Genomic DNA, 18396 nt, shown 5'->3' on the forward strand with positions numbered 1-18396 from the left:
GGAAGATCCCAGTGACAGCCGTCTGAACGTATTTGGGATGCCAAACCAAAAAGGACATCTGACATCTTTTCATATCTTTGCTTTTTTTCTTCAAGCGTTAACAAGTATTTTGGCCAACGTATTCTTTTTGGTTTTATTGTGCTAGAGCTCTAAAGAGTTAATCTCTATTTTGTCGGTTAACCAATGTGTGCGCGTGCGGACGTGCGAGGTAAATAAGGACCTTTTATATTTCGATCTTCGTGTTTATGTTTTGCTTCGTTACTGGTTAAGACTTGTTTAATAAACAAAATTATCAGTTTATTATAAAAGAAACCTGGTTGGTGTGTTTTATTCTGAGATAAAAAGAGAGTCTATGGTTGACCGTATCGGTGAGTGGGAAAAAATTTAAATATATGTTGTGACATGTGCATAAGTGGAAGTAGAATAAACAGTCCACTCCTCCCGCCTCAGTCGTAACCACGTATCTAAATGCAAACACAGAATAGAAAGAAATGACATTCTCATGGGAGTGACCTGTAATTTACTGATTTTGTAATAAGAAAACACTTTGTTCAAGATGAAAGCATGAAAAGAAATGAACGAATAAACTTGCATTTATGTAGCGCCATTCACACCATCAGAAAATATGATCTGGAAATAATGTTTTTAGGAAGTGTGCTCCTTCAATTCATCTGAAGGCAGGCTGAGAAAACACTGGATAAGGTGAGGTCATATACAAATCAATAAGCTGCTTTCATTTACAGCAAGTGAACATATAGAATGACTGAATCCGATTGAACTCAATCAGTGTAACTTGGCTTTTCGATGTACTACCTTTTGAATACGCTACCTTTGTTCATTCAATGGGTAACCTCACTTGACTTAAAATCCTTCCTGCATTTCTATGTTTTCAGAGTCTGGCCAAAGCTTCTGCAACCCTACCGGTTCTTTATGTTATATCTTCTGCACCCAGAGAACACAGAAGTAATTTTCAACAAACTCATCCAAAATGCAGTCCTTCTCTCCAAACTCTCAATCCATCTAACATGGCTATAATTTTTTGGGTATTTTTCTTAAATGTTATTATGCTTATAATGTGCTCAAAGGAACAATCTTTACTTTAAAAGGGTTCAAATGCCTCTTCCTAACCAACAAAATTAACTTTCTTTGCAGTAAAGAAATGCCTTCAGAAATATGAGTTTATTATGGTTTAATGCCAGGAAATGTGGAAATTCACCCCCCCCACCCCACCCCAGGCTTGTATGTATATATACACCAAAACCTGTGGTAACCTACATTGCAGTCATTTAACTATCTAGGTGTTAATTGGATTGTGCATTTTAGATTATTAGCCAGCAGAGATTAGACCACAGGCACTGCAATCATTTGACTGCAAACACCAATATGCGAAGTCAGCTAAAATAACCTTCCATTGGGTCCTGCATGATACCGTGATCCAGTTTCAGAGATTTAAGCGAAGAAAAAACTTGTATTTATCAAGCGCCTCTAATGTAGTAAACATCGCAAGGCACTTCACAGAAGTATCAGACAAAATTTGACATCGAGCTAGAGATATTTGGACAGGTGAGGTATTAGGAAGCAACTTAAAGCAAGTTTGAGGAGGAAACTCCAGAGCCTTTTTCCACTTTTATTCTCTTCGTCTAAACCCTGTCTACCTTAATCCCTTTTATTAATTTTCCAAAAAAGGAGATACCATTGGTGATTCTTTTTCTTATAAACAGCACTAATTGAAGGCTGCAGTATCATGCGGTCAAATACTAAGCACTTTATAACATTTCAGAAAATACTCAGTGCCAAATGTGATTCCAGTCACATTAATCATGACTAGTTCAACGTCAAGCTTTTGAAGGATGAAAGTACATAAACATTTTTCTACCAAATGAACCAAGAAGCATTTTGTATTGATGGGGGACTACATTTCTTTTTGAAATGCCAAAACACCTAACATAATCCCTTTAAATGACAGATCACTAATTTGAACAAAATAAATACAATGATCCAATCATTTCCTTTTTAAAACAAAATCAATCTTCACAATTCTCTGTCCCTACTACACTACATTTCAGTTAATAAACAAAATAATTTATTTGAGGGTCTCCTTTGTATGACATCATAGGATGAACATGCTGACAGTCGAATGATTAGAAAACTAGAAAAATAAAATTTTAGGGCAGGTTCTTCCTTTTATCCCTGTAATTGAATGTCCTCGGCATCTTTACAGTCCAGAAGGGAGACTGTCAGTCTTCTCACTTTGCCACAAAATGGTAGAAAACATACTAGCATGAGTGTATCCTCATCCTTCTCTCCCTCTCTGGCCCCAAGAGAAACCACAATCTCTGTTCAATGTAGCTCATGTCAAGAACAGAGAAAAGCTGTGTAATTTGTTTTCAATACATTTTCTCTCACATTCAGTAGAACATTGTTTCTTCTGTGAGCAAGGTCCTTGTGACTCTTCATACAGCCAGCTGAAATAAACAGGCCATTTTGAGTTTGAAGGCCTCACAATTCAATGCAGATCAGTCAATTGATAACCTTCACAAGCAAGAAGTGTGCTTCCAAAGAAACTGAAAAAGTATTTAGTTAAAAGTTGGTACAATTGTACCCAACATTCGGATCGCTCAGAAATTTAGCAAATACAAAAATTTCACAGCAACCTAGAAAGGCAAAACAGAAAAACAAGACATTGTACGGATCATTTTTGGTATCCATTGCAGGATATTTTTGAAGTGTTTTTGTCTAAGTGGTGCGCAATATTACGTTTCAATCTGCATTTTTCCGTGTGTTGTGTAATTTGGACCAAAATTGTATTTTGACCTTTGTTTTGTGGTCTGAATTTTCAGGCCACTAAGTCTATCAATGAACAAGACAACTACATGAGATGTTAAATTCTCTACCAACTTTATTGTTAAAAAATCTGAAGATTTTAAATATAACTAGTACTGTATAAATGTTTTCAAGTTACTCGTCAAAATTGAATAACCACGGAATATTTATACTGAAGGTGCATGATATGTAGACTAATACGATAGTGCGTAACATTCCAGGCACCAGGAAGACTCACTGTGGACTACATTCTATTAAGAATGTGTTTCAGTTATTGCTTGGAAATACTAACACTCAATTATAACAAACCATTTCTGCCCTCTAGTGGATTGAAATTACAATTTTTACAGAATAGGCCATTTATGGGATTTTTTTTATTTACTTCGTAGCGGTTAGATACAACTGAGTGGCTTGCGAGGCCATTTCAGAGTCAACCACATTGCTGTGGGGCTGGAGTCACACGTAGGCCAGACCAGGTAAGGACAGAAGATTTCCTTCCCTAAAGGATGAGATGGGCCAAGCTCCAGTTTCCTTTCAGATGAGAAATTGGTCTTCCCAACTAGAGTCATAGGGTTATACAGCACAAAAACAGGTTCTTCAGCCCACTGTGTCCATGCCAGCCATCAAGCCTATCTATTCTAATCCCATTTTCCAGCACTTGGCCCATAGCCTTGTATGCTATGACGTTTCAAGTGCTCATCTAAATACTTCTTAAACATGTGAGGGTTCTTGCCTCTACCACCCCTTCGGGCAGTGTGTGCCAGATTCCAACCACCCTCGGTGAAAAGATTTTTCCTCAAATCTCCTCTAAACCTCCTGCCCCTTACCTTAAATCTACGCCCCCGGTTATTGACACCTCCGCTAAAGAAAAAAGTTTTTTCCTATCTAACCTATCAATGCCCCTCATAATTTTGGTTACCTCAATCAGGTTCCCCCCTCAGCCTTCTCTGCTCTAAGGAAAACAACCCTCGCCTATCCAGTCTCTCTTCATAGCTGAAATGCTCCAGCCCAGGCAATATCTTGGTGAATCTCCTCTGCACCCTCTTCAGTGTAATCACATCCTTCCTATAATGTGGCGACCAACTGCTTAAACACATTACAAATGACCGCAGGAACAGCTTACATTTATATAGCATAATAAAGCAAAGTGCCCCAAGAGGTCTCACAATTGGGGCTCAAAGCAAGAGATAAATTAAGGAAAGTGGCAGAAGGCACACTCAAAACAGGCAAGTTTTAAGGAGTCTATTCAAACTGAGGCAAGATGTGGCAAGGCCAGATAATGTTTTCCAGAATGTGGGGCCAAGTTGGCTGAAGGCTCTGGCACCAGTGATAGAACATGGTAGGGAATGCATTGTAGACCAGAGCAGAGGGTGCAAGCAAGGACATAGAGCTGGAGAAGGTAGGATAGTGGTGCAGTAGAGGTCTTGGCAGATGCAGATGAGGATTTTAAAGTCAATAAGCTGAAGGATAAGTAGTCCATAGAAGTCAGCCGAGACACAAGTGACTAAGTGAGCAGACTTTGAGAGGTACGATCAGGCCAAAGAATTGTGGACATGGGCTGAGTAGGGAAAAAGACAGGCAATATTTCAGAGGTGGTGATGAATAGCATGCAAGGTGGAAATCAGAACTTCCTACCTCTCACCTTAAACTAATAAATTTCACTTACATAATCAAAACTAGGAAATTGGCACAAAGCTCAAGTGGAAGAATATTTTTTTTTCCAGAAGTTGGTGTGGAGGGGAGATTTTTGGACACAGTAAGAATACTAACTATACTTTTAAAAAATGAATCACATTTAATACAATGCATTATCAAACAAATGGAGTGTTTATAAGAGGAGCATCAAGATCTGTTGGATAAAAGAGCAAAGCTCATTTAATATTTTTGCTGCATTTCTATAGACAGTGCACATGCTTATATAGATAAATATTGAAGACCCAAAGCACTCAGTTTTGAGCAAGGCACTTGCCTTTACTACAGAATTTAAAAGGCACTATAATACTGATTTGTGCAAGTGGTTTCTTTGCAATTTGTGTGCAAATGATTAGGAAACAATCTACATTTTTGGTTGGTAGATAACCTTTCTAAAGGCCTATGTGAATAGTATTCAACCAAAGAACTAGACAGCGCACAAGAAACAAATATTTTACTTCATACTTATCCGTCTCCTCCCAATTTCCTCACAGGCTTCGCATCGTGGCTCGATAACATCAATGTGCAGCTAAGCTTTCCTGCCAATTCTTCCTGTTGTCTTCATCCTGCGCAGAAACTCCCTCACCTGCATACTGCACTTAATGAGTGATCCCATCCACTTTCCAGCTGTTAGAGCAAAATGAAGCAGACAATACACACCTCAAGTGGCCTGTTCATCCCTGAACTGAGCTTCAAATCCTCTCACCGAGGATACCTTTTTCCACCTCTAACATGACCAGTTTCTGCCCCTATTACTGCTGGAACCCTCATCCATGCCTTCATCATTTGAAAATATATGATGCTTTGCGCCACTCTCATCAGGCTTCTGTTACACCCTGTGTAAACTCCAGCTCACCTGGAATTCCATCACACATGTATTCCATACCTCAATCCTTCCAGACCTCTCCATTTCTTTCATTATTGCTGCCACAATCTTCCCAATTGCAGTCGGCTGAAATCTGCAGAATTCCCCAGTTATCAGTTAAGACTGAATGTGTAATGAGCTAAGTTTTGGAAATCAAGGTTTCCAATTTAAAAACTTGTTACAGAAATTTCTTTCACCAGCGACAAGTTCAATAGGACGAGACACTATTGGATAGATGTTGTAAAATATTAGGCTATGCTAGGATGCATTGCCACATAGGATGCAGCGTTCAGCTAACAGTAAAATACCGTACTGGAATACCCTTCTAAATATAGTTCCTCTACACACTGCTAAAATCATATCATAGGACCTGAGAAAAGACAGTATATACTCCAAGGGGGAGTGTCACAAAAACATGCTAGGTTGAACGATTTTTAATTCACCAGCTGGAAATATGAATATTAAACTGGTGGAGACAAACCACTCAAACCTTGGAAACTTCGAACTTTGTCTGCTGACCATGAGCACCAAGGTATATTGCCTGCTGTCGGCTGTAGTGTTCAGTGGTTTAAGTGATCTGTATTTGATTTTGTTCCACTACCGTGGAATCTCCCTGCTCAGCATAGTGGGGAAAGTCTTTGCTCGAGTCGCTCTGAACAGGCTCCAGAAGCTGGCCGAGCGCGTCTACGCTGAGGCACAGTGTGGCTTTCGTGCAGAGAGATCGACCGTTGACATGCTGTTCTCCCTTCGTCAGATACAGGAGAAATGCCGTGAACAACAGATGCCCCTCTACATTGCTTTCATTGATCTCACCAAAGCCTTTGACCTCGTCAGCAGACGTGGTCTCTTCAGACTACTAGAAAAGATCGGATGCCCACCAAAGCTACTAAGTATCATCACCTCATTCCATGACAATATGAAAGGCACAATTCAACATGGTGGCTCCTCATCAGAGCCTTTTCCTATCCTGAGTGGCGTGAAACAGGGCTGTGTTCTCGCACCCACAGTTTTTGGGATTTTCTTCTCCCTGCTGCTTTCACATGCGTTCAAATCCTCTGAAGAAGGAATTTTCCTCCACACAAGATCAGGGGGCAGGTTGTACAACCTTGCCCGTCTAAGAGCAAAGTCCAAAGTACGGAAAGTCCTCATCAGGGAACTCCTCTTTGCTGACGATGCTGCAACAACATCTCACACTGAAGAGTGTCTGCAGAGTCTCATCGACAGGTTTGCGGCTGCCTGCAACAAATTTGGCCTAACCATCAGCCTCAAGAAAACAAACATCATGGGGCAGGACGTCAGAAATGCTCCATCCATCAATATTGGCGACCACGCTCTGGAAGTGGTTCAAGAGTTCACCTATCTAGGCTCAACTATCACCAGTAACCTGTCTCTAGATGCAGAAATCAACAAGCGCACGGGTAAGGCTGCCACTGCTATGTCCAGACTGGCCAAGGGAGTGTGGGAAAATGGCGCACTGACACGGCACACAAAAGTCCGAGTGTATCACGCCTGTGTCCTCAGTACCTTGCTCTATGGCAGCGAGGCCTGGACAACATATGTCAGCCAAGAGCGACGTCTCAATTCATTCCATCTTCGCTGCCTCCGGAGAATACTTGGCATCAGGTGGCAGGACCGTATCTCCAACACAGAAGTCCTCGAGGCGGCCAACATCCCCAGCTTGTACACACTACTGAGTCAGCGGCGCTTGAGATGGCTTGGCCATGTGAGCCGCATGGAAGATGGCAGGATCCCCAAAGACACACTGTACAGCGAGCTCGCCACTGGTATCAGACCCACTGGCCGTCCATGTCTCTGCTTTAAAGACGTCTGCAAACGCGACATGAAATCCTGTGACATTGATCACAAGTCGTGGGAGTCAGTTGCCAGCGTTCGCCAGAGCTGGCGGGCAGCCATAAAGACAGGGCTAAAATGTGGCGAGTTGAAGAGACTTAGTAGTTGGCAGGAAAAAAGACAGAGGCGCAAGGGGAGAGCCAACTGTGCAACAGCCCCAACAAACAAATTTCTCTGCAGCACCTGTGGAAGAGCCTGTCACTCTAGAATTGGCCTTTATAGCCACTCCAGGCGCTGCTTCACAAACCACTGACCACCTCCAGGCGCGTATCCATTGTCTCTCGAGATAAGGAGGCCCAAAAGAAAGAAGAAAGAATTTGATTTTGTTCGTCTGTTCACTGTGCTTGGCGACTTAAGCCTGCCAGGGAAGCTACTGAGACAGGTTATAAAACTTTCCAGAAAGGACAGAGATCTCCCTCTTGAAGAAAAGCAGCCATTTTGCTGTCTCCCTGAGAACCACTGAATCAGTGTCCACCTCTTCAAACCGGAAATTAGAGAACCACTAAATTAGCATCCACTTTGTCAAAGAGGAAGCCGGAGGTCCACCAAATTCAGCCTGAAGCCATCTGAGTCACCAACCTCCACAGACTGTATAGTCCTTTTATTTCTCTGGACTCTAATTCAACCAAACTATCCTTCCTCGCTCTGTAACCTGAGAGAGTGTATGTGTGAGAGAGAGAGAGAGACAGAGAGAGAGAAAAAGAGAGGGGAGAGAAATGTGTATATTATTTTTACTTAGATCAGTTTAAGTTCAATAAAATTAACCTCTTCCTTTGTTAAACTTGAGAAAACCTGTCCAATTGGCTCTTTATGATCACGAGATGTGAACAGTTAAACATTCACCGAATTGGCAAGTACATCCATCTAAAAAAGAAATAAATCTGTTGTGGTCAAACAGGGAGGGAAAAGAGGAGAGCCCTTCAACCCTTCCTCACCTGATCGTAACAATGAGTACAATGCTTAGAATATATTGGATCATGTTAACCACAAGAACATCAATAGGTTTGCAACCACTTAATTTCCTCCCTTCAAAGATGCAAGACATGTATTTTTGTGAACCTCATTAGCGCCTAGTCACCTTTCACAATGAGTGATTTTTGAGAGCCCAACCATCTAAAGAACATGCATAATGGACTCTTTACAATGGTGCTGGCTATAATGAAAATATTACTTGCAGTGTAGTACATAGTCCCAAATACCTATAAGAAAACTCCAGTTTGCCGATCACAATGTCTTTCACAGCTAGAGCCTAAGGTTATTTCCTCACCTGATGGGAGGAATTTCAGCTGGTTGTTGGCTAATCGCAGATGTCGTAACGATTTCAGTTGACCAATCTCAGGGCACAGAATTGCCAATGCATTATTACTAAGATCCAAAGACTGAAGTTTAACTAAGGTGCCAATTGCTATTATGGAGAAAAATGAAAATGTTATCATCCCAACAATTCATACACAAGAATTACATGCTCTAAAATTCAGGAAAGACATTCTGGATGTACAGTACCATATCACAGAGAATCTTTTCTTCCTGTATGGGTAACGATTATAGTTCTAGGACTTGCCCAGTATTATGACATAACAAAACAAATGACTGAGTAGACAGTTTAGAGTCATAGAGTTTTACAGCACAGAAACAGCCCCTTTGGCCCATCACGCCTGCGCCGACCAACAAGTACCCATCCAAACTAATCCCATTTCCCAGCACTTGGCCCGCAGCCTTGTATGCTATGACGTTTCAAGTGCTCGTCCAAATACTTCTTAAACGTCGTGAGTATTCCTGCCTCTACCACCCCTTCAGGCAGTGTGTTCCAGATTTCAACCACCCTCTGAGTGAAAATATTTTTCCTCAACTCCCCTCTAAACCTCCTGCCCCTTACCTTAAATCTATGCCTCCCTAGTTACTGACCCCTCTGCTAAGGGAAAAAGTTTCTTCCTATCTATCCCATCAATGCCCCTCATAATTTTGTATACCTCAATCAGGTCCCCCCTCAGCCTTCTCCACTCCAAGGAGAACAACCCCAGCCTATCCAGTCTCTCCTCATAATTGAAATGCTCCAGCCCAGGCAACATCCTGGTGAATCTTCTCTGCACCCTCTCCATTGCAATCACATCCTTCTTATAGTGTGGTGACCAGAACTGTACACAGTACTCTTGCGTTTTATACAGTTTCATCATAACCTCCCTGCTCTTATATTCTCTGCCTCGGCTAATAAAGGCAAGTATCCCTTATGCCTTCCTAACTACCTTATCTACCTGTGCTGCTGCCTTCAATGATCTATGGACAAGGACCCCAAAGGTCCCCCTGACCCTCAGTACTCCCTAGGGTCCTACCATCCATCGTATATTCCATTGCCTTGTTAGACCTCCCAAAGTGCATCACCTCACACCTCTCAGGATTAAACTCCATTTTCCACAGCTCCGCCCATCTTACCAGCCCATCTATATTGTCCTGTAATCTAAGGCTTTCTTTCTCACTATTCAGGACACCAATTTTTGTGTCGTCTGCGAACTTACTGATCATACCTCCTATATTCTTGCCTAAATCATTCATGTACACTACAAACAGTAAGGGTCCCAGCACCAATCCTTGCGGTACCCCACTGGTCACAAGCCTCCATTCGCAAAAACAACCCTCTACCATTACTCACTGCCTCCTTCCACTAAGCCAATTTTGAATCCAATTTGCCAAACTACCCTGGATCCCATGGGCTCTTACTTTCTTAACCAATCTCCCATGCAGGACCTTATCAAAAGCCTTACTGAAGTCCATGTAGACTACATCAACTGTTTTATCTCATCGACACCTCTAGTCACCTCCTCGAAAAATTCAATCAAATTTGTTAGACACAATCTCCCCCTGACAAAGCCATGCTGATTATCCCTGATCAATCCCTGCCTCTCCAAGTGGAGATTAATCCTGTCTCAGAATCTTATCCAATAATTTCCCTATCACTGATGTTAGACTCACAGGCCTAATAATTACCTGGTTTATCCCTACTACCCTTCTTGAATAATGGTACCACATTCGCTGTCCGCCAGTCCTCTAGCACCTCTCCTGTGGCCAGAGCGGATCTGAAAATTTGTGTCAGAGCCCCTGCTATCTCCTCCCTTGCCTCATATAGCAGCCTGGGATACATCTCATCTGGGTTTGGGGATTTATCCACCTTTAAGCCCGCTAATACAGCCAATACTTCCTCCTTTCCAATGCTAATTTGATCAAGTATATCACAATCCCCCTCCCTTATCACTACACTTACATCGTCCCTCTCCATAGTGAACACAGATGAAAAGTAATCATTTAGTTGTAGCAAATTCATGCATGATGCACGTACACAACAGTTTAAACTGTTGTGCATCCCACAAACTTTTAACAATGGGCAACTGCACTGCAAACAGCAATGATTCATCTAGTTTTATAAAATTTATGAATGCTTTCATCTGGGGCCCAAATAAGTCATACACTCTTATGCTCAAATTACATACAGTCACTCAGCCCCATCATATATTTTTTATCTGCTGGATCTAAAGAAAACATGTCAGAGGACAAATACTAAAAATATTGAGGAACAGATGTAACTATACCAAAATATTTACAAGCAAACTTCATGGACTATTTAACTGTAATAGATATTTCTCCGTAGTAATCAAAGGTATAACATAAATGCTATACTTAATTACTTGAGAAACAAAATTACAAGCCCCTATTACAGTTCAGGAATGCAGTGAGTACTGCTTACTGTACACCAGATCACTAATGATTATATATTGGAGTCTACTGTAAGAGCCCCTACTCCTGTAAATCAGTGAGTAGGGTGCTTCCTTTTACAGTATGGAAAGAGGCCATAAATACAGAATCAGCTTATTTTTAAGAAGAAAAAAACTGTCCACAAATTGACACCATAACATTTATCATTTCAGAAAATGGCCTCAATTAAACATAAAGGTTAAATAAATTCATCAAGTTCAGTTATCTTTTCTCAAATAAAAGTAACTTCACAATATAAAAATTTTTTAAAAAATAAAATACAGTAATATGCAAGTTGAACACATGCATGGAATAGATTTTCCATCTGCTGACTACTAATCCTATGTTCTGCGACTCTTAATTTTAAGACAAGTCTTTCCCATAGAACTTTGTCCAAAGCTTTCTGACAGTATAAACAAGAGCTCCACTACCTACTTTTAATATTCTGAAAAAGTCAAGGATATCAATCATGAACTTCCTCTTTAAATCCATGCTGACTGTCAAGTTATTGCTATACCAGTACTTCTCCAGATCACCTCTTAGAATAAATTATTTTATTTGATAATGATTTAAAAATCTGGAGTTTTAGGAGTTGCCACTTTAAAAAATGTGTACTGTACTGGTTTGCTTCTAGATCTGCTGAACCTGCTTTTAAAAATCTCCACTCTTGCATCTCCAATCTTGAGCCTTTAGCTGTACTATCGGATTCTTTTAAGCGTAGAAGTGATAGTTATTATCATTTTCGATCTGCTCCAAAAAGAGCATAGTCCCAACCATTATAGAAAATCCATCTTCACCCTACAGTGGAGGGCAACGATTGGAAGGAAGAGGAAGAAAACATTCAAACTGTTTCCCATTCACCAGAAGGGACTACTCAGGCAGTTTTAGCCCTGTCATCTGGGTTGAGTGGTTTATTTCCATTAGTACTTGCGCTGCCTCCTTTCCCCCCAAAATAAGGTGAAAATGCAAAGTTATTTTTTTTAACAATTGTCCAGACTATGCATGTTCTTTTCGAACAAGGTTAATTTAGTCAGATAACTTTAATCTTCAAGCCTCAAGGGCAAACATTTTCAAAAGAATATAGCACTGATTTCTCAGTGGGTTCTTAAATATGGAACTATCCGACTGCTGAAACATCAAATATGATTTTCTATACAAACTATGTTTACCTTCAGGAACAACTGTTATGTTATTTGAATGCAAGTATCTAGGAGAGGAAAAGAGTTGCATTTTAGTTTAGAGAATGACAAATTATTTACATGGATAGAGATCAGATTCTCAATGAATGAATGCAGCTTAAAAGATCATCTTTATTCCCTTATGATCAAAATGGTAAATGTAAATGGAAGTTGGTACCGAAGGGGAAAACAGGTAAATACAAAGATTAACATAACAAATTTAATTATCCAGAAAACTGCAAGTAACCTACCTTTCTTGTAATTATAGAATTCAGCTTTTGATGCATGTTTGTGCTGTACCATACCCGGAAACATTTTTGATTCTTGCATTTGGATATATTCACTATTACTGACACAACATCCACAGATTTTTACACTTAATACATGTAATCCAAATTACTATCAAGTGCCACAATTCTACGTAAAGGAGCTCTTGAAGCGACAACAATGTCAGATTCTAACTGAATCTAAGAAAAAATACTTGCCCATCACCGATATATTTTCAGATGCTTTGGGGATCATTTTAACCTAACCGGCCTAGCAGAAACAGGGCAGGTGCAGATCAGATGCCTGTTTTACATCTCGTCTGATTTTACAATCAACTGACTTCAATTGAGTGCAAAATCAGGCGGGCAGTATAAAGAGTATCTGAGGCAAACCCACTTCATTCCCTCAGTAAGCTTGTAAATTAACCCTCTGAAGCTTAATGTTACTTATATGCAAATGTTCTGCTTAATAATACTGTAACACTGTTGTTCTTTTTAAATTAATGGAAAACCATTAACTAACAAAGAATTTAATTGCCAAAATTTATGATTCATGTGGATATCAGACTAAACCGAATGAATTAACGTTTTCATACTTAAAATTAATTTCATTTTTTAAGAAAACACCATAGGCCATAGCAGATCTTAAGCTGTTTCACAATAAACCAGTTTTGCAATTTAATTCATACTCTAGAACTGAGGATTCCACTACAGTTTAAACTTCTTTGCAATGTTGAATAATTATGAAGTGTTTAGTGACAGCTGGAGATTAATAGCAACATAATTTATTGCACGTATCACAATTCCAACAAATTTTGTAAACTGAAACTGAACTAATCAATAGAAATATCCACATGTTTTGGCTAACTTAGATGTGCAGTCATATAAAACCAAGTATTAGCGAACACTGATTATTTCTTACTGTAGAATAAAAGATTAATGCACAACTCCCCTGCAGACTAAGTAGCTACTACTTAGACTTTTGTGATGGTAACAAGTGTTTCTACTCAATAATATGCCCAAATTACTAGCAAGTAAACCATTCTAAGTAAAATATACATAATGCTATACATATAGTTTCTTTTGGGCCTCCTTATCTCGAGAGACAATGGATACGCGCCTGGAGGTGGTCAGTGGTTTGTGAAGCAGCGCCTGGAGTGGCTATAAAGGCCAATTCTGGAGTGACAGGCTCTTCCACAGGTGCTGCAGAGAAATTTGTTTGTTGGGGCTGTTGCACAGTTGGCTCTCCCCTTGCGCCTCTGTCTTTTTTCCTGCCAACTACTAAGTCTCTTCGACTCGCCACAATTTAGCCCTGTCTTTATGGCTGCCCGCCAGTGAGGTAATGAGATATCCTTAAGGTCCATCATCAACTTTACTAACCTTCAAACAAACTTACACTAATTGTTTTTGCTCAACATGCTACCATAACAGTAATTAATAAGCAAACACATTAAAGTAACAGGCACTATAGAGCACATAATAATGACCGTCAGTAATTTCTGAAATTGAATTACAGATACTGCATTCTTAAGCCACTTGACGTGACTTTTCGCCAGGTGCTCCAGTTTCCTCCCACAGCCAAAGACTTGCAGGTTGATAGGTAAATTGGCCATTATAAATTGCCCCTATGTTTCAGTGCTGTATCTCTAAAATAAAAATAAAAATAAAATAAACACTGACTCCCATTGGTCCTGACAAAGACACCCATTTACTTTATCTTTTTTTTGGGGGGGGGGGGAGGGGGGGTCAGTGTAAGACAATGAACCTACCTCTATTCCTTCACCAATACCTGTCTGAAATCAGTCACAAACATAGAAAGGGAACAAGTGGTTTAATAATACTCCCAATTCAAAATGTGCTTCTGAAAGACAAAGCAACACAGCTATTAGAACTCCAATATGCTTTGCCAGCAAGAAACAAGACATGCAACAATGCCTCAAATTCTCCTGAATGTTTCGTCCTTCCTGTATATAAAATGTGCTTAACCAGAGTGGAGCTCAGGAACTAAAGATTATAGTCTTAGACTTAGATCCTGCCTCTCCCTGGTGCTACATATTGTGGCTACGTTATCTTGGAGGAACACATTTTTAAAATGGGAGTAATTGGTATATTGAAATAATTAGCACGTTTAGTGAGGTGGTCACACCGCAGGTAATGGCAGCACAGGCAGAAAAAGGATGGGTGACCACCAGGCAGAGTAGTAGGCGCAGGCAGGTAGTACAGGAGTCCCCTGTGGCCATTCCCCTCTCAAACAGATATACCGCTTTGGATACTGTTGTGGGGGGATGACCTCCCAGGGGAAAGCAGCAACAGCCAGGTCCGTGGCACCAAGAATGGCTCTGCTGCACAGCAGGGAGGAAAAAGGAGTGGAAGAGCTATAGCGATAGGGGATTCTATAAGGGGTACAGATAGGCATTTCTGTGGCCGCAAACATGACTCCAGGATGGTATGTTGCCTCCCTGGTGCTCGGGTCAAGGATGTCACAGAGCAGCTGCAGGACATTCTGAAGGGGGAGGGTGAGCAGCCAGAGGTCGTGGTACATATCGGTACCAACGACATAGGTAGAAAAAGGGATGAGGTCCTGCAACAAGAATTTAGGGAGCTAGGTAGCAGATTAAAAAGCAGGACCTCTAAGGTTGTAATCTCTGGATTACTCCCGGTGCCACGTGCTAGTGTGTTTAGAAATAGGAGGATAGAGCAGATGAATGCGTGGCTGAGAAGATGGTGCAGGAGGGAGGGCTTTAGTTTCCTGGATCACTGGGTCTGTTTCTGGCAAAGGTGCGACCTGTACAAGTTGGATAGGTTGCACCTGAACCGGAATGGGACAAGCATCCTTGCTGGGAGATTTGCTAGTTCTGTTTGGGGGGTGGGGGGCGGGTTTAAAACTAATTTGGCAGGGGGATGGGATACAGAGTGGAGGTACAGTAGGGGGTAATATAGAACAGAAAGTGACTCTGCCTGGAAGGCAGAGCAAATATAGACCTGGTAAGGCACAAGGGAAAAATGCAAGGTTGGATTGCATCTATTTCAATGCAAGCAGTCTTACTGGTAAGGCAGATGAATTGAGGGTGTTGATGGGATTATGATATTATTGTTATCACAGAGACATGGTTGAGGGAGGGACAGGACTGGCAGCTCAATACTCCAGGGTATAGAATCTTCAGGTGCGACAGGGGAGGGGATAAAAGAGGAGATGGCATTGCACTGTTCATCAAGGAGTCAATTACTGCAGTAAGGAGGGATGACATCTTGGAAGGTTCCTCAAATGAGGCCATTTGGATAGAACTTAAAAACAAAAAGGGGGCAATCACTTGGCTGGGCATGTACTACAGGCCTCCAAACAGTCATGAAGAGATAGAAGAACAGATATGTAGGCAAATATCTGAGAGGTGTAAAAATAATAGGGTAATAATAGTAGGGTATTTCAACTTCCCCAATATTAACTGGGATAGTCTTAGTGCAAAAGGCTTAAAAGGGACGGAATTCTTAAAATGCATACAGGAGAGCTTTTTGAGCCAGTATGTAGTCCTACAAGAGAAGGGGCAGTACTGGACCTAATCCGAGGGAATGAAGCCGGTCAAGTGGTAGAAGTGTCAGTGGGGGAGCATTTCGGGGATAGTGTCCATAAGATTTAAGGTAGTTATGGAAAAGGACAAAGATGGATAAAGGTACTGAATTGGGGGAAGGCCGATTTCAATATGATAAAACAGAATCTAGCCAAAGTGGACGGGGAGCAGCTGCTTGTAGGAAAGTCTACAGCACATCAGTGGGAGTCATCCAAAGAGGAAATTGTGAGAGTTCAGAGCCAACATGTACCCGTTAAGGTGAAGGGTAGGCCCAACAAGTCCAGGGAACCCTGGATGTCAAGGGATATAGAGGATTGGATCAGGGAAAAAAAAGGAGACTTACGGCAGATCCCAAGCGCTGAAAACAGTGGAGGCACGAGAGGAGTATAGAAAGTGTAGGGTGGCACTTAAAAAAGTAATTAGGAGAGCGAAGAGGGGACATGAACAAACACTGGCGGGCAAGATAAAGGAAAATCCCATGGCATTTTATAAGTATATTAAGGGTAACAGGATAACCAGGGAAACAGTAGGGCCCATTAGGCAATCTTTGTGTGGAGCCAGAGGACATAGGTGAGGTTTTAAATTATTACTTTTCATCGGTGTTCACTACGGAGAAGGACGATGTAGGTGTCGAGATCAGGGAGGGGGATTGTGATATACTTGAACATATTAATAAATACTAGCTGTTTTAGCGGGCTTAAAAGTGGATAAATCCTCAGGCAGAGATGAGATGTATCCCAGGCTGTTATGTGAGGCAAGGGAGGAGATAGCAGGGGCTTTGTCACAAATTTTCAAATCCTCTCTGGCCACAAGAGAGGTACTAGAGGACTGGAAGACAGCAAATGTGGTACCATTATTCAAGAAGGGTAGTAGGGATAAACCAGGTAATTACAGGCCAGTGAGTCCAACATCAGTGGTTGGGAAAATATTGGAAAAAATTCTGAGAGACAGGATCTCCACTTGAAGAGGCAGGGATTAATCAGGGATAGTTAGCATGGCTTTGTCAAGGGGAGATTGTGTCTAACTAACTTGATTGAATTTTTCGAGGAAGTAACTAGATGTGTCGATGAGGGCAAAGCAGTAGATGTAGTCTACATGGATTTCAGTAAGGTTTTTGATAAAGTCCCACATGGGAGATTGGTTAAGAAGGTAAGAGCCCATGGAATCCAGGGCAATTTGGCAAATTGGATCCAAAATTGGCTTAGTGGCAGGAGGCAGAGGGTAATGGTCGAGGGCTGTTTTTGCGATTGGAAGCCTATTACCAGTGGTGTACCACAGGGATTGGTGCTGGGACCCTTGCTATTTGTAGTGTACATTAATGATTTAGACGTGAATATAGGAGGTATGATCAGTAAGTTTGCGGATGACACGAAAATTGGTGGTGTTGAAAATAGTGAGGAGGAAAGCCTTAGATTACAGGGAGATTTAGATGGGCTGGTAAGATGGGCGGAGCAGTGGCAAATGGAATTTAATCCTGAAAAGTGTGAGGTAATGCATTTTGGGAGGACGAACAAGACAAGGGAATATACAATGGATGGTCGGACCCTAGGAAGTACAGAACGTCAGAAGGACCTTGGTGTACTTGTCCATAGATCACTGAAGGCAGCAGCACAGGTAGATAAGGTGGTTAGGAAGGCATATGGGATACTTGCCTTTATTAGCCGAGGCACAGAATATAAGAGCAGGGAGGTTATGATGGAGCTATATAAAACGCTAGTTAAGACACAGCTGGAGTACTGTGTACAGTTCTGGTCACCACACTATAGGAAGGATGTGATTGCACTGGAGAGGGTGCAGAGGAGATTCACCAGGATGTTGCCTGGGCTGGAGCATTTCAGCTATGAAGAGAGACTGAAAAGGCTAGGGTTGTTTTCCTTGGAGCAGAGAAGGCTGAGGGGGGCATGATTGAGGTGTACAAGATTATGAAGGGCACTGATAGGTTAGATAGGAAGAAACATTTTCCCTTAGCGGAGGGTTCAAGAAGCAGGGGGCATAGATTGAGGGTAAGGGGCAGGAGGTTTAGGGGGGATTTGAGGAAGCATTTTATTACCCAGAGGGTGGTTGGAATCTGGAACGCACTGCCTAAAGAGGAAGTGGAGGCAGGAACCCTCACAACAGTTAAGGAGCATTTAGATGAGCACTTGAAACACCATAGCATACAAGGCTACGGGCCAAGTGCAGGAATATGGGATTAGTATAGTTGGGTGCTGTAGGGCCAGCACAGACACGATGGGCCGAAGGGCCTGTTTCTGTGCTGTATAACTCTATGACACGTGCAAATTGGCACAGGGTCAAGCAGATTAGAGAACTAAATGCGTGGCTCAAAGGATGGTGTGGGAAGAAGGGGGTTTCAGTACTGGTATCAGTACTCAGGGGAGAGGGAGCTATTCCGCTGGGATGGGCTTCACTTG

The 18396-nt window shown here is 41.5% G+C and overlaps 1 protein-coding gene across 1 annotated transcript in view; it reads right to left on the minus strand.

The window, feature by feature from the left end:
- The window catches only part of lrrc28 (leucine rich repeat containing 28), a 91813-nt gene that overhangs the window by 47586 nt on the left and 25831 nt on the right, over window positions 1–18396 (minus strand). The window contains exons 4-5 of the mRNA XM_068017800.1: window positions 12145–12182; window positions 8499–8636 (exon numbers count right to left, since the gene is read on the minus strand). Coding sequence (XP_067873901.1) covers window positions 8499–8636; window positions 12145–12182 — 176 coding nt within the window. The remainder of the gene's footprint in view (window positions 1–8498; window positions 8637–12144; window positions 12183–18396) is intronic.

Source organism: Heterodontus francisci, chromosome 38 (genome assembly GCF_036365525.1).
Source record: "Heterodontus francisci isolate sHetFra1 chromosome 38, sHetFra1.hap1, whole genome shotgun sequence".
Taxonomy (NCBI): Eukaryota; Metazoa; Chordata; class Chondrichthyes; order Heterodontiformes; family Heterodontidae; genus Heterodontus; species Heterodontus francisci.